This window comes from Prionailurus viverrinus, chromosome C1 (genome assembly GCF_022837055.1).
Source record: "Prionailurus viverrinus isolate Anna chromosome C1, UM_Priviv_1.0, whole genome shotgun sequence".
Classification (NCBI taxonomy): Eukaryota; Metazoa; Chordata; class Mammalia; order Carnivora; family Felidae; genus Prionailurus; species Prionailurus viverrinus.
The window spans coordinates 134,418,619-134,435,804 of record NC_062568.1 but is presented as its reverse complement, the minus strand read 5'-3'; the positions used below and the strand labels follow the sequence as shown (position 1 = coordinate 134,435,804).

Sequence of the window (17,186 nt, the reverse complement as noted above, 5' to 3'; positions counted from 1 at the left end):
GGACTTTGGGTTTAATTAGGGAACATAAGGGGCACCTGGATGGCTCAATCGGTTGGGCGTCCGACTTTGGCTCAGGTCATGATCTCACGGTCCGTGAGTTCAGGCCCACGTCAGGCTCTGTGCTGACAGCTCAGAGCCTGGAGCCTGCTTGGGATTCTGTGTCTCCCTCTCTCTCTACCCCTCCTCCGCTCATGCTCCGTCTCTCTCTGTCTCAAAAATAAATAAACATTAAAAAAATTTTTTTAAAATAATAATTAGGGAATATAAATGTTAGAATGAAAAACAGGAAGCTTAAATAACCACTCTCCTTAAAACTGTATAACCTTGTAGACTGAGACACTTCTACATTGCAGCACACCGTGTGTGTAGTTTAGGATTCTGGACTACAATAATCTCAGGTTTAAAACTACTTGTTTCATTTAGGGTAAAGCATCTCTGTAGGAGGGTTAGAAATGTCCATTTATCAAAATCTGCAAACAGTCTCAGAAACAAAGAGGTTGATTGCGACAGCGAGAGCCCGATTTGGGTAGAGAGGTCTGGAATGGCAGCACCACACTGTACATTTCTGTTCACCCGAAATGGACTCTTTCCCTGGGCAGACACATACCTCATAGCCTGTTTTTTGGCTCTGGATGTTTTTCATCTTGCGCACCAAAGTTAAGTAGAAGCCTGTGCCAAAGCAGTTCTTCAGGAAGAGTGGGGTGCCTGAGCAATAGAGCCTTCCCTGGGAAATGATGGCGATGCGGTCCCCGAGGAGGTCAGCCTCATCCATGTGATGAGTGGACATGATGATGGTTCTGCCTGCAAGGGCAGAGGTCAGGGGGATCACCAGGCAGGCCTGGGCAAGGCTGGATGGGAGAGGATGTAGAGTAACCTCCCTGTTACACGGGCATAAAAATTTGAAGTTGATAAATAAAAACAGGTATTCTGTGGCAAAGTCCAGAAAACTGGAATAATAGTGACAACAATTAACATTTGACAGCATCCTGCATGTTGTAAAACACTGTCACACACAGTATCTCTTCATCTGGCATTGGACCTGATTCAAATAAATCACCATGTATGGGACATATTTATTATAGTAATTGGCATCTATTGAGTTCCATATGCATATTCTCTGGAGCATTAAGCATTGGACTTATAATCTTTGCAAAGAACACACACACCCTTTGAAACCAATAGGAGATGTCACTAAAAGAAAACAGTAATGAGGATTCCAGGATGGCAAACTGACCACGGGATTCAGCCATGCTTTCTTGTTCATGGGCAGTCTGAGCTCTGCCTGCTGTCTTTCTGGATCTGCACCCCTCTGGTTGGAAGGTGCTGGGATAGAGGAAAGAAGGTCCCATTTTGAGACACTGCCCTGCTATCTGCAGTAGTCCTCTGGAGCACTGGACACCTGCGTGTCACCCTCACACCTGGTCTTGAGTGACCACCTGACAGTTATGGAGTTCCTTGGGATGTCTGCATGTGACCTGGGTTTTCTTAGTCAAAGAGGAATTTCGCATAGAGCTGCACACATTGTTCCAGACAGAAGGGCCACAGGTTGAGAGAACCTTTTAGAATATTTTGGGAAGTAGTCTGCTCCATCAGTGATTCCTGTTTATATTTGTGTAAAAACTTCAGGAGGCTTCCACGGGAACTTAGATTTACTCAAGTGACTGCTGAAGTCCCATCAGAGTGTAGTTATGGCTGTTAACTATACTCAGTTACAGAGCGCCAGGAATGAGAGTAGAGATCACAGATAGAGCTTCAGTGAGAACAAAGGGCACCGAGCAGTGGCTATTACCTGAGCGATACTTCAGAAGCAGGTCCCAAATTGAGCGTCTCGAATAGGGGTCCACCCCAGAGGTAGGCTCATCCAGAATAACCACCTTGGCACCTCCCACGAAGGCAATGGCAACAGACAGCTTCCTCTGCATGCCACCTAGAGGTACGCACAAGGCAACAAGTTCATGACAGCTGTAGAGGATCGGAAGAGAAAGGGCCAGGGCTGTGGTGTAAGGGGGGTTACCTTAAGACCAGCAGCAGCTTGACGCTGCCTCCTTAGATGTTTATATAGTGTTCAAACCTAGTGGGGTCCTCTTTAAATGCAGAAAAGGCAAGAAATGCAGAAATGGATAAGACCATCTGAAGGTTGTTCTCACATTTTAGTCCAAACACATAAACACCAGAATCAATACAGCTCAGGCTGCTCTAACATAGGGTTCCATGTGGGAAATGATCCAGAGGTGGGGTGCTCTTAGGTGCACAGAATAACGTTATAGAAGTGTTCCACTTCTTACGAGGTCTGTAATAAGCCTCCCCCTCTCAGGGCCCTGTGTCCTGGAAGACAATTCATTTGCCATCTGTAGTCCTGTCTTTTTCCAATACCGAGCACCTGACAGATCCTGAGCTTCTTCATTCCTCTTGTGGTGGAGGCCTGTGTCCTCCAACATGGCTTCCATCTCCAGCTGGGCCTCCTCCCAGGACTTTCCTTTCAGCTGGGCGTAGAACAGGATGTGTTCAGCCACTGTGAGGCTATGGGGACAGGGCAATGAGAAAGGCAATGGGCTCAGCAATTCTACCTCTAATGATTCACCTTATAGAAAGAATTAAGGGTGAGCACAAAGTTTTAGCAATCAAGATGATCACTGTGGTGCTGTTTATAACACACACAAAAAAACCAAAAAACAGACCATGCTAAGCATCTAATAAGAAAGGATGGTACATTTATATAATAGTGTAGTATATAAACAAAAAATTATTTTATAGAGGAATATATAATGACATGAAAAGATGTTAATGACATCCTGAGTGAAAAAAAACCCTAACTGCATTAAAAAATGGCAGGTTACAAAATTGTATGCAGAGTTTTACTCTCCCTTATAATTAAAACACACACACACACACACACACACACACACACACACACACACACACCTGCATAGGAGAAGTTCTGAAAAATCATACACCAAGGTGTTATGGATGGTGAAATTACAGGTGACTTCCATTTTCTTCTTTTCTGTTTTTAACTTTTTAAAAATGTTTGTTTATTTTTGAGAGAGACAGAGACAGAGCACAAGCGGGAAAGGTGCAAAGAAGAGAGGGAAACAGAATCTGAGGCAGGCTCCAGGCTCTGAGCTGTCAGCACAGAGCCCAACGCGGGGTTCAAACCCACAAGCTGTGAGATCATGACCTGAGCTAAAGTCAGATGCTTAACTGACTGAGCCACCCAGGTGCCCCATTCTATTTATATTTCTTTCCTTCCTTTCTCTAAATACAATATAGCTTTTAAAATAATAAGTAAAAGTTTCGGGGGAAAGCAAGTGAAAAGCCTCCTGAAAAGTCAGTTTTTAGTGCCTGGCTTAAGAGAGAAACAGGAACAATGGTCTCCTCTCTTGGTCCCTGAGAGGGAATATTTCAGGACTGAACAAGGGGCCCCAGGATGGACCACTCTGTCAGAGAGCAGGGGGAAGTACTTTTCTTAGGGGGTAGACCTCAGCTCCCAATGCCAGAGGCATAGCCTGACTTTCTGAGGGATACCTCTTATAGCAAGCAGGACAAAGGACCTTGAACATGGGGAAACCAAACAAGAACACACTGCCTGCTGCCCCCAGAACAGGCATCCTTGAGCTCAGCTCTAGAGAACATGTGTGTTGGGGGGCAGGGGAGAGCAAGGCATGGGGATGATCTCAATTCCTGTTCTACTTACTGGTGGAACAGGATGTTGTGCTGTGGACACATGCCAAGACTCTGTCGGACTGCATCCAGGCTGGTTTCAATGTCCTTTCCCCCAATGAGCACAGTCCCTGATGTTGGTGGCAAGAGACCCGTCAGGATGGACCTGCCAAATACAGGAGTCAGTGGCAGAAAAGATGGCCGTTAGGACTGCTTTGGGATGGCAGCCCCCCACTCTAGGGTCAGTGATGACTCTCACACTGATTCCTGCACTGGCTCTCAATTGAACCCAAACCATTATTAGCTGTGGGGACCAACAGTTTCCCATACAGGCTTTAGAACCAGTGTGTACATCCAGCCCTACTGCGGATGACCACATCTGTCATCTTTGCTTCTACTTATTTCCTAGTGCCCCAGGCAGGCACTGATAGGTTCCTGGTGTTCCCAGCTGCAGAACCTTCACTTACAGCTAAAGATCCCTCTCCAGCTCAGCCATCACCGCTCCTGGTGATGTGGAGGCTTAATTAAAGTGTGCAGTGTGTGATCAATGCTGTGCCTCATATTATTATCACAAAAGCATAGGGCAGGGTCTTAATGAGAGCCCAGGCATTCAATATGTATTTGCTGACTGAGTAATTGAAGAAAGACAGGGGAATTACCACCAACAATACTATTTCTGGATTCAAAACAAGAAGCCCAATATCAACATTGGCCCTTTTTTGGTTAAATGAGAAATAATGATGCCTGCCTCATGGGTTTGTTATGAAGATTAAATGAGCTAATACTTGTAAACACTTAGAACTATGCCAGCGTAAAGCAAAACTTGAAAGTATTATTACTATTTTTATTAAACATTGTGTTTCAACCCCCAGGGGAAGTTGCATTTCAGTAGTTGATGCAGTCATGTGTTTGCCTTTGAGAACCCTTGGGGTCCTGGATGGCGCTCTGGGCTCTCTGCCCGTATTAGTTAACAAGGAGAAAAATCAGTTGGATTTAGGGCTGCCTGGTCCAGCTCTGTCCCTGAGTTCAGATACAATCTCAGGTTATCTGGACCTGTACTTACAAGTTGAAATCTCTGTTGATCAACCACTAGAGGGAAACAGAACCAAATATAATGGCATCAGCCCCACATTCCATTCACCCTGAACCGCCCTCAGAGAACATTCCAATGTAGGGTGTACACTACATTGTTCCTTCCTGGGGCTCTGTGAGAGGTCAAAGGACTTGAAGACTGTGTGTCACGTGGCTTCCCTGCCCCCTGCGAGGGCCGCCTCTGACGCTCCTTGGGAAACCTTAGCTAGCCATGGTCTCCTTCTCAGCAGATGGTGCTCTGGTCCCTTAGAAAAGTGAAGGGAACTTCTTGACTTTTCTATGCAGAGCTTGCATCTTCCTGAACTTTACCTTCAATTGCCAGCCGGTTACCCCACAGGCCCCTCTAGAGACTACACCCTTTTTATTTTCTCCAGAACTACCACCAACCCTTACAGGTAGGAAAAGGAATCCTCTTTGTTTTGTTTTTGTTTCTCTGTTTTTACTTTTATTTGTGTTTATTTTATGTAGAATTTACTCCTGGGCCATAAGTTTTTGTTTCTTCAGTTTCTTCTATGGTATCTTTTTCTTCTGTGAACTTCCTCTTAAGGTTTAGGAACACTGCTCTTTTTCAGTGAGGATCATCTCAATGTGTCAGGGAGAGTTCATCCACGAGCCCTGTAAGTTCTATGCTGTATCTTGGGGGGCTTTGTTCACCTGGATGTGCTCAATGACCAGAGAATCTACATCTAAACCCTTAAGTTCAGCATTACTCTCTGCATTTTTAAGCATGTGCAGTAAAAATTCAGCACTTCTTTTTGGGCCACGGACCCTGTGTCCTGCCCCACTGTTTAGCACACCTACCAACTCCACCATTGTAGCGTCAGAACGGCACACATTGCTTCTGCGAAGTGACATTTTCAGATACTTGGTGGCTTTTCAGATATGCATACCCTTGATGGCCTGGGCAGTTTCACCTGTGTTCTTAAAGTGAACATGAAGATTTGAACCTCTTGATTTGCATGATTTTGTGGGGTTTTCCAGGTCAAGTGAAGAGCAAACCATTTTCAGAGATCACCTCAGGCCGCTTACGGGAAGAGCTAAAGGAATCCTCTTTGAAAATACGTAGTACTCTCTGTAGACCAGGGGTATGTGGTGGTGATGGTCATAGTTTTATCACCATCATTGATGGTAGTGACACAGGAGAGGTTGGGGGTGGGAGGACAGGCTTACAGTTTCATAGATGAGACAACTGACAAGATCTAGCTCTTGCTCTCACTGAAGCATTGCAAGTTGGTGACCCTAGAAAGTCACTTTGACTCTCTGGATGTCCACTTCCCCAGCACACATAAGGGGCAATAAACTTACTTTACCTCCCTCTCCCACTTCTTGTGAGGATCAAATAAAACAACGTATGTGAGTGAGCTTTACATATTGCAGTGTGCTTTATACGCACTTGGGACACAAATACGTAGTATATTTTTGTCACTAATACACAATGGGAAAGAGTAAACTGTAGCTAATGAGGCAGAAGAGAGCCGGAAATGACAGGATAGAATGGCAATCCAGGCTCTTTGCCCATAAAACTTACAAGGTGGTGGTTTTCCCTGCTCCATTGTGACCAAGCAACGCAGTGATCTGGTTCTCATAGAAGGTAATGTTAAGACGGTCCACGGCTGGCCTGCTGTAGGGCTCAAAAATCTTTACCAGATTTTTCACACATACCCCAGGAACCAAGCCTGGAAGCTCTCGTTCAAAGAAGGAGTCTTGGAGGAAAAAAATGAACATGATATTAGTGTAATGCCTTAATGTATTCATTCCCCAAGGTACTTTCTTCAGGCCACTGTCTTTTTCCCCCATGGCCTTAGTTATAGCCTTTGTACGGATTACTAGAGAATAACAATGGTAATAATAGTACCTAACACTTATTGAGCAGTTACTATGTGCCAGGCATTGTTTCAAATACTTTATATGTATTACCTCATTTTACCCTTGTAACAGCTCTGTGGGCGTAGATGTTATTATGCCCATTTTTATAGATGAGGAAACCTAAGACACAGAGACATCAAATATCCAATCAAGGTCACATAGTTCATGAACAGCAGAGCTGAGATTCAAACCCAGAGCGCACTCACTGTCTATTTGGAGAGTTAGCCCCTAAGCTCAATCTTCAGGCCAGGCTGCCATTTCCAAGTCTGTAGGGACATTTCCTCATGGGCTTCTGGTAGCAGCTCAGGCTCCTTATCTTCCTCCCAAAACATAACTTTCCTTCAGACTCTTCTCCCATGTCTGGTCCTGTAATGCCCCTCTCCTAGTCATCTTGGCTCAGGCCTTTGCATTAACTTTGTACAGAGCAGCTTTTTTGCTCCTCATACTTCATAGATCCTCAGTTACTGGGTAAACTCCACTCTTTTTTTTTTTTTATGTTTATTTTTGACAGAGAGTGTGAGCTGGGGAGGGGCAGACAGAGAGGGAGACACAGAATCTGAAGCAGGCTCCAGGCTGTGAGATGTCAGCACAGAGCCTGATGCAGAGCCTGAACTCACAAACTGTGAGATCATGACCTGAGCCAAAGTCAGATGCTTAACCACCTGAGCCAACCAGGTGCCCCAGGGTATACTCCACTCTTCTTCATCACCGCCCCTCCAACTCTGCCCCTCCACTCATCCACTCTGACACCCTCCCGGTGCAGACCCTCATTAATGTGGTGTCCACTTCTCCCAACCTCCAGTCACTCTCTGCTTTAGTTCACCCTATATAGCACCCCCTAATTTGTTAACATCGTAGTTCTGAGCATTGACTCCCCTACAAAACAACATCCCAATGCTTCTCCTATGTGTGCCTCCTGGTGTCTCTTAAAAATAAGGTGGACCAGGCCCCAGCCCCCCAATTTTGGCCTTAGAATTCCACTCTGGGAGGAGGGCCTTCCCAGAGGCACTATTGACTGCAGACCAGCTCTCTGATGAGCCGTGCATCATTGACTTCAGCTTTGTGAAATAGCACCTGGGGTAGGCCAGAGGGCCAGAGGCCAGACCTTCTCACACGGTGGCAGGCAAAGTCCAGAGGCCATGTTGCTTCTCTGACCCCAAGGTGAGGATGGCAAGAGCATTTTAGCATAACAGAGAAGTGTACATGCTTAGGGAATGGAGAACGTGGGGAGAAGTACAGAACTGGTTTAAGAGAGAAGGTAAAGAAGGCAAAGCCAGGGAATAGTTGCAAACCTAATTCATCAGCTCAGGAATTGTTAGGTAACTTCCACGGTCAGGAAAGGCTTTTGATGGTTTGAATGAATGGACCTCTAGATTTGTAAACTACGAATGAAGTGTAGTCAGCTCCACTAGACTCCTTCCTCCTGTGCACAGAAGCATTTATTTTTGTCTTTCCTTATAGCTCATATCCGCTTTAAGTCCCAGTGACCCAAGTTATTGTTCTTGCTAAATCCTCGGAAGTCAGCACATTTGTGCAACTCACTTGGGAATTGCCTAACAAGGGCACAAACACACCACATACTTGGGATTTGCTTTCTCTAGGAAATATGCGTTAATGTCTGGCTGGACCATTCATCCCACACACGTGCAGCTTGGCCCTTGAGGAGCTATCAGGTTTTAACCCTTGTCACCACAGAGTCAGTATCCTGGGTTTTACTTCACGCCAGGCATGAAGGGTTTTGCTCTAGCTTTTTACAGTAGTCTGAGCCTTTCCCTTGCTTCTGTTCTCTGCCCCTAATGGAGGTTTTTACCATGGGTCCCTTCTGGGTGTTCCGGATCCTCCATTTCCTCTGTTATGGGTTCCGTCTTTTCCAGGGCCCTTTCTTCTCTGGTTGAACAGCCTGCACCAACCAGAAGCCACTGTTATTCCTGGTGAGAGCTAACAATCAGTAAAGGCAGGAAAAGGAGGGGAGAAGGAAGTAGTTGCAGAGTTTCCTACCATAACTGGAAAACAGTTCCCTCAGAAGGCCAAGTCAGCATTCCCAGGGGCCTGTGGACTATAAAGTTCTCAAAATGGCTGGTATTGCTGGCTGGCTGGACTGTCAATCTTTGCTGAGCTCAGAGTGTATTTTGTAACAGGTGTTTCACTTCATCCTCTTAACATGCCAGCAGGGGCCCACAATGTCAGAAATTGTAATTAAGAAAAATTCACAAAACCAGGACCAAGTTTGCAATGGGGTAATTTTCTTTACCTTACCAACAGTAGTTCCTGCTCCAATCAAAAACATGTTAAAGTCATGATGAATCTTGAGAGAAGACGATTCAAGGTGATATGATGGGTAGCCAGCTTAAATTACAGTTTGAAAAATAATTTACCTAAGCATTTTTATGGGCATTCAAGTCTTTTGGAACTAACACCAGAGTTAGGACTGGTTGAGGTATAGGCTTATACAAATCGTTGGGGCACTTGGGTGGCTCAGTTGGTTAAGCGTCCGACTTTGGTTCAGGTCATGATCTTGTGGCTCGTGGGTTCGAGTTCCATGTCAGACTCTGTGCTGACAGCTCAGAGGCTAGAGCCTGCTTCAGATTCTGTGTCTCCTTCTCTCTCTGCCCCTCCCCTGCTTGCACTGTCTCTGTCTCTCAAAAATGAATAAACATTAAAAACAACAACAATAACAAACTGTGAAGGTGGTGTAAACACACACAGAGGCTTTTTTTTTTTTTTTTTTTTTTTTGTAAATTTGGCATTTGATTTAAAAGGACATCAGGACATCCTGGAAGGGGAAGAGAAGCAAGCTGAAGAGCAAGCCAGCCAGAGAGGTAAGCAGGGGCAGGAGGAAACCACTGTCGCCAAGAATCTAAAGGCTCTGGTCTCAGGAGCACAGATGTGGGCAGGGCGAGTTTTTTTAATGCAGCAGCCAACCAGGGCCTCTGTCATTCCTGGTCGCCCTCTTCGATCTGCAGCTGTGGGTGGAGGAGCAAATAATGGGCCTGGTGGTCAGGGACCTGCTACCTTTGGCACTTCTATTTCTGCTTCCTGGGGGATTTTCAAATCGACTACCCACAATTCCTTTGATCACTTTACTAGCTATCCTACTGCACTAACATGCAACAACATAGCAGGGGGAGATCTTCTACATAGTTTAGTCAGCGGGTGAGTTCCTTGCCAGGAAATGTGTGTCCCAGTTCCAGATTTTGTCCCAAGTGACAAAAGTGACTTAGACAAGACACCTCTTGAGCTCCATTTCTTTGTCTGTGAGAGGAGGGGATTAGGTGGGAAAACTCAGCTCTTTTCTGATTTTAGAGACAGTTAGGAATCTATTTCAGTCTAGCCTGTGAGGCAGGTGAAAAATATTTGGCTGCTGTTAGCAAAAATACATGTGATTCATTTTTGAAGGAGCACATTTGTCTTAAGAATTTTTTTTTTTGAGAGACAGATTATCTGCTGAAATTGTAGAGGGAAAAAAATGCCCACAAGTTTTGATATTCACTGAAATTAGAAATGTTCAGGAATATGCTCCTGTGTTGAAAAACCCCATTTACAATGGATAACTTTATTATGGTTGAAATTTAAAAGTTATAGACAAGATAGACAAACCAACATAACAGAAAAATACTGAGCTGTTGAAGTGCTATTTGTTTGAACCATAAAAACAAAACAAAACAAAATAAACCACCCAAGCCTTTTTTAAAGGCCCCAGGCTAATCACCTACAGAAAACATCTATCTTAGTGCTTAAAGGATAAATCCTGGCCTAGACCCAATAATATAAAATAAAGTGCAGGTAGGTGAGGAACAGATTGGAAAGTATTTCTTTTGCTTCCAGAAACTACCAGCTCCAAGGAAGTCCCCAGTAATCACGGCAGGAATTTCTTGCCTTCTCATACCTCACAAAAGAGTCTATGCAACTTCTAGAACTCTCCCTGGGCTTCCTGTCCTGTTTAGTAGGAGAGGTACATTTTAGCTAAGATGCATTCTGGGCAAATACTCCCTTACCCCTCTTCCCCAACCATAAGTAAGATGAGTATTAGAGAAGAGTCTGGGAGTGTTTGTCTTGAAGATCATAGCTTCACTCCAACCTCTGGATGTACCTTTACCTTGGGACAATGCATTAATTTATATTTTGGAAAGGAATAAAAAAGCAGGAGGGGAGGCAAAAGATAACCAGTACAAAGGTTTCTTCATGATTCTATGGATCTCCCTGCTTTAAAAATTTTTTTTTTCAACGTTTATTTATTTTTGGGACAGAGAGAGACAGAGCATGAACAGGGGAGGGGCAGAGAGAGGGGGAGACACAGAATCGGAAACAGGCTCCAGGCTCTGAGCCATCAACCCAGAGCCCGACGCGGGGCTCAAACTCACGGGCCGCGAGATCGTGACCTGGCTGAAGTCGGACGCTTAACTGACTGCGCCACCCAGGCGCCCCTGGATCTCCCTGCTTTAAATTGAGGAGTTGCAAAAGTCATTTGCACCCTAAAGTGGTTTGGCCTTTTTTTACTAGGCAATTTAATCCGCTGGGCACAAGCTGTATAGGACACAAGGGTTTAGCAATGCTCAGCCATTCACCCTGGCCCAGCAACTCCCAAAGGTGGGTTCCTAGAGGCTATGATGCTGCACCACAGTGGCAGAGCCCTCAGGAGGTAGCTAACTAATCAGGAATCACACACTTGACAGAAGGAGCCACCTCTATAGCCTATGTGTATCCATGACATAGCCAAAGGAGTTAGTTTCAAACATTAAGATTTTTATCAAAAAATTTTAAACAACTCACCTTCACCACCAAGCCAATAGGACTCTTGCAGAAGGAAGTACCAAGGAAGTGGGGTTCCATAGTTCCCTAAAAATGACAGGTAAATCATTTGAAATGACAGGGAAAAAGCCAAAGGAGTCCTGCATTACCACAGTTCTATAAAATCTAGAATTTATTTCTCTGAATCTCAAAGTAGAACTATAGATATTTATAGTTCATAAGCATTACAGGGGCTCCCACAAAGACTATTCCTTCCAACATGTTTGAATTCAAAAGGTCACTTTTTTGGGTGGACCCAGCAACACTAAGACTGATGATCTTGGTTGACATTAGTTTTCCAAGAAAACATTTTATTAAAGAATTTAATCATGCCCTTTCTCAACAATCACCAGATGATAGTAATGATGATAGTCACTAACATTTATTGGATGCTCTTTCCATGTCGGGCATTACTGTAAGCACTTTTCATGCATTAAATATATTTTTTTAAGTTTATTTATTTATTTTGAGATAGAGAGCGGATGGGGGCAGAGAGAGAGAGAGAGGGAGAGAGAGAATCTTAAGCAAGTTCTGCGCTGTCAATTCAAAGCCTGATGTGGGGCTCAAAGTCACAAACCCTGAGGTCATGACCTGAACCAAAATCAGGTTAACTGACTGAGCCATCCAGGTGCCCCTGCATTAAGTAATTTAATCCTGGAAACAATCCTAGGAGATAGGCAATGGTATTCTTGTGAATAAGGAAACTGAGGCACACTGAGTTTGATTCTTCTGCCCAAGGTCACAGATAATTAAACAGAGGTATAGGAATTCCAATATGGGTAATCTGGTTCTAATACCACTGATCTAAACTATCCTATGCTATTGCATCCATCTGGATTTCAAGGAAAAGACTCCCAAATTCTCCACTTCTGTTAGCAGGCTTTGCTCCCTTTAAAATGTTAATTTTGTAAGAATACTTTGTTTATTTAATATTATCCCATGTTCCATGACCACTAGAATGTCAGCCCTTCAAGCGTAGGTCTGGGTTTGTCTTTTCCACCCCTCTTTGCCCAAATGCTAGTGTTAAGCCAAACATATAGGTGCTGCTCAGTAAATAGTTGTTGGACAAATTAAAGTTTCAGCTCCGCTAAAATAAAGCCCTTGGATTATGGACAGATTTCATTTTCAATCCAACTAATTTTCAATGATTATATCTCCTAGTGGCCCAGTGAGATAGAAAAGCTGAGGCAAAGCAGGTCAAGTGTATTGCTCAAAGTCACCATTATGGGTTGAATTGCACCCCCTCCCAACCCCCAAAGATACCTTGAGGTCCATGGTAGAATACAAAATAGTTGGTTTTGTCCCCAGTTCCCAGCACAGAGCTTGTAAACCCCTTAGAATTTCCTGAGTCATAGGAATGTCTTTTGTTGTTCATAACAAGCCCCTTTCTCAACCATATCTGTGTTTATGCTAATGAGGTGACTCAGGGTAGAGGCCCTAGATAGCTTCAGGATGGGGGCTGGTCGCCAGAAAGACCAGGGCTGGGAAAAGAGGATAGAAACTTTCCGTCGTACCCTCCATCCTGGTAGAGAAGGGGGCTGGAGATGGAGTTATAGAAACTTTTGAAGGAGATTCAGGGAGCTTCCGGGTTGGTGAGCACATCAAGGTGCTCTCAAGGTAGTGCACCTGGAGAGGGTATGGAGGCTCCATGCACCACCCCTCCCGTACCTCCACTTAAGCACCTCTCCCGTTTGGCTGTTCCTGAGTTGTATTCTTTATTATAAAGCTGTAATTGTAAATAGACAACTTTCCTGAATTCTGTGAGTTGTTCTTAGTGAATTATTGAACTGGGGAGGTGGTTGTGAGAACACCTGAATTTGTGTACAGTTGGACAAAAGTATGGTAGCTTGGGCACTGTATTTGCTGCTGGTATCTGAAGTGGGAACAATCTTGTAGGACTGAATCTGTTTGTGGGGTCTGTGCTAATTCTGGGTAGTTACTATTAGAATTGAATTGTATTTTTGGACACCTGGTTGCATTAGAGAAATAGCTGATGCTGGGAAAAAATGACACATTTGGTATCAGAAAAAAAAAGACCCCAGAGTCTTAACCTCTGGCCCTGTTTGGAAATAGTTACTGCTAATGTGCTTAGTTGAGATTAAGTCACATTGGACTAGATAGAACCCTAATCCAATATGACTGGTATCCTTATAAGAAGATGGCCCTGTGAAGACAGACACACAGAGGGAGAACGCCACGTGAAGACAGAGATTGTTGAAAAACCACCAGAAGGGGGAAGAGGCAGGGGAGGCTCCTTCCCCTGCAGATTTCAGGGGGAGCATGGCCCTGCCAACACCGTGATTTTCTACTTCTAGTCTCCAGAACTGTGAGACAAAAAGAAAAAAAAGAAAAAAAATTGTTTTAAGCTACCCAGTTTGTGATGTTTTGTTATGGCAGCCTTAGGAAACTAAGATAGTCACACGGCTAGGATCCAAACCCAGGCCTTCTGGCTCAGCCTAGCAATCCTTCTCCTATTCCAGGGTTGCTGCCTATGTATTTCTGCCAACAATGGCTGCCCCAAGACAATGTGAGTTCATCCCTCCCCAGGGACTGGGCCCAGCCTCACTCACCCTGCCTGCTCTTGGCCAGAGCACTGAAAGCCTGGTCATGGCTGCCACAGCATTAGGTGGCAGTTGGTTGACTTGGAACCCACTCAAATGGAGGCTGGACTTCTCTAGCTACCAGGAAATGCTGATTTGAAGGAAAATCTGATTTCTACACAGCAAAACAAAACTGTGCAAACACCCAGTTTTGATTCAGGAGTTGCTCTTCCATGCTGCAGATTAATCAGGTATTCATTCAATGTCCACCAAAAGTCAGGCACTATTTGTGGCACTGAGCCTGAAACACTGAACAAAACAGACTGTGGGCCCACTCTCATTGGCCCATATTCTACTAAGGGTAGAGAGTCAAGAAACAAACACATAAAGATACATCACGGCAGACAGTGATGTCTCAAAAATAAAGCGGGATATTCAGGAGCACTAAAGGAATGTTATTTATATAGGGATAGGTATTTAGATATTTTCAATCTGGAAAGACTCCAGTGATGAAGTGATATCTGAACATAAGACTGAACAAAAGTGAGGAAGCAAGCCTGCAGGTATGTAGGGAGGGTGATGTAGAAACATGCTCCAGGCAGTGAGAACAGCAGGCGCAATGGTCCTGAGGAGGAAATGTACTTAGTGTATTGAAGAACAGTCAGTGAGGAGGCGGATGTGGCTGGAACAGAGAACATGAGGTAGAAGGGAAGGACACGAAATGGGGCAAACAGTTAGAGGCTGATAATGAAGCACTTTCTAGGCCAGGGCCGGGACACTGGATTTTACTCTGGGCAAGAGGAAAAACCACTGGAGGGATCTGAACAGAAGGCTGACACTATCTGACCCAGATTCTGAAAGGATCTCTGAATACAGCATGGAGAACAGACTGGTAGGCGATGACCATGGAAGGAGGATTGGACTGGTAAGGTAGTGGTAGAGGTGGTGACAAGGGATCAGATTCTGGATCCATTTCTAAAGTAGGGCCACCAACATTCACTGATGGATTTTTGACCTAAGTTTAAGTTTCAAATGCTGGCTATGAAAGTCCAAATTGAAAGAACTTAGGAAGGATGAGATTTAAACCAGATGAAAAGATGGGAGAGGGCTGGGAATCTGAAGAACCCAGTACCAGTACCTTTACCCTCAAGAGGTTGACACTTACCTGGAAAAACCTGGTCGAGGTACCAGGCAAGCAGTCCATACAGAGCAGCATCAAGGAGCATCATCTTCATAGACATCAGGAAGCTGAATTCATCCCCTTCCATGGGGCTATTCCCGATATTGCCCCACTGCAGCCCCAGACCTTGCTCCTCAAAGCGTACCAGGTACTCAGTGCCAAACCCAAATGCCACAGGAGACAGCAGGCTCTGCAGTGAGGCAGAGGGCACAGGAGATCAGCAGAGGTCTTTTATTCAACACAACAGCAGCCAGATGCCCTCAGGCTAGGAAGGAGGGCCAAAAGAGTGTCCAGGTTGTGTCCAGGTATAAGGATACCCCAGGGAGGGGTTAAGGCAGTCTTTCCACAGGAAGGAAATTCTGAAAATGCCTCTCAGGACTTGGGGACCCCTTCCCAATACTCACTGGGCCATCTCTCACCTGTTCAATGGAATACAGTTGTGCCACGGGAAAGACAAATACCACAAAAGCACAACACACCAAAGGACCAGAGGTCTTCATGTTCACCTTCCTACCTTTTCCCCCTTCTTCCTACCTCTTTCTTAACATCACACAGTTCTTGACAGAACAATGGGAATAACTTGAGCTTCTCTGTGTGAATCCCATTAGAAAGGTCCACAAAGTCATCGGTGTCCTAGGGCAGTCTAGGGGCCAGGCAAATGATGGTCCCATGACTTCCTGAGGTCTGTCAGTGAGGCCAGAAAAGCCTCAGATTACACTGATGTCACCTTTTCTCATCTCCAGACTGGGGACAATCATTTTCTTAGGTTCTCTGTAGAGAGAACAAGTCAACTAAATAGGTGGTGTCCAAAAGGAAGCTGAAGAGGAAGGTCCACAGCCAAATCCCCACAGGTGGTCCCTTGCATGGCATAAAGCACACAAGCACATACAGAGGGATGGGCTCTTCTCATTTCCTCTGCTCAGAGGCCTCTCTGTAGCTTGCAGGACCCAGGGTAGGGTTCAAATTATCTGTCTATTGAAGGAAGAGATTCTCCAGCTGTAGGTTCACAAAAACCATTGTAAAAATATCAGCTCAGCCCTGGTCCACACAGCTGCCAGAACTATAGCTTCTTGGTGGATCCATACACCCATGAAGCTAGTGGTGGCCTCAAAGTACTGATGTCTACTCAGTATATCAAGAGAGCCCAGCTCTGCCCACAGGCTGAGTCAGAAGGACTTCTTGCTACTAGCCCATTATGATTTTAGAAAATTGGATACTATAAATAGCAGCAATTAATTTCTTGTTTAACATGAGAAGTAAAAGGCAGATGCCCTGGCAGCTCTACAGCCAGATAAGTTTGAGTTTGATTAGGACAACTTACACCTTGGATCTTTCCTCAATAAGAAGCAGGTGGTAGTCCTTTCTTGACTCCACTGCATAGAGAACTATGGAGGGAAGTTCTCAAAGACAAAACAGTGCACCCAAGAGAGCATGAAAACTGTTTGAGCCTGGTTAATGAGAGGGTGGAAATGGCCCGTTTGAAAATGATAGAGAAAAAGGCAGTACTGTTAGTTTGGGAATTGTGAACTAAGAAGTCTATCTTTCAAGAAAATCCTCTACTGGCAAGAAGGCTTGGCTCTTAACTGGCTCATTTCTGTACCCTTTCTGCACAGTGGTATACCATGATGAAGACCCTTGTAAGCTACCCGGATTCAAGTTTTTACGGAGAAAAACGAAAGTTTTTAAAGAATGGAAACATCTTTCTGGGCCTAACAGTTAGGGGGCTAGCTCCCTCCCTTCTGGATCTTTTCACATGATTTGAAAATAAAACTGAGTGAAATGGTCCACATTCTTCTCCTCTTGTGGACACATAAAGGGACCAATGAGTTGAACTGTTTTTTGATTGCTTCCCAGGGCAGACTCGTCAGGCGGGTTTGGTAAAGAGGAACGGTTAGGTAGCTCAGGGTGAAGACTGCTCCAACTTTTGCCCCTGTGTCTTTAAACCTTACTTCCCTTTGAGCCAAAAGGCAAAGCGGATCCCCTCAAAGGGCAGGCCCGTTTTCCAGGACCACTACAGACCCCTCAAAGAAAATGTATCATATATTAGGAGTAAGCCCAAG

The 17,186-nt window shown here is 44.8% G+C and overlaps 1 protein-coding gene, 1 long non-coding RNA gene and 1 pseudogene across 2 annotated transcripts in view; 1 reads left to right on the top strand and 2 right to left on the bottom strand.

Moving 5' to 3' along the window:
* LOC125172011 (retinal-specific phospholipid-transporting ATPase ABCA4) overlaps positions 1-17,186 on the bottom strand; it is a 105,522-nt gene that overhangs the window by 51,484 nt on the left and 36,852 nt on the right. The window contains exons 11-18 of the mRNA XM_047869409.1: positions 15,112-15,316; positions 11,389-11,454; positions 8,429-8,518; positions 6,281-6,455; positions 3,695-3,826; positions 2,381-2,520; positions 1,790-1,927; positions 608-801 (exon numbers count right to left, since the gene is read on the bottom strand). Of these exons, the coding sequence (XP_047725365.1) occupies positions 608-801; positions 1,790-1,927; positions 2,381-2,520; positions 3,695-3,826; positions 6,281-6,455; positions 8,429-8,518; positions 11,389-11,454; positions 15,112-15,316 (1,140 nt within the window). The remainder of the gene's footprint in view (positions 1-607; positions 802-1,789; positions 1,928-2,380; positions 2,521-3,694; positions 3,827-6,280; positions 6,456-8,428; positions 8,519-11,388; positions 11,455-15,111; positions 15,317-17,186) is intronic.
* LOC125172016 (uncharacterized) lies at positions 4,973-16,845 on the top strand. Its single transcript, XR_007154550.1, has 3 exons — positions 4,973-5,147; positions 9,378-9,437; positions 16,740-16,845. It is a non-coding gene; the product is annotated as an uncharacterized LOC125172016 (long non-coding RNA).
* Positions 5,224-5,754, bottom strand: LOC125172013 (60S ribosomal protein L17-like; annotated as a pseudogene).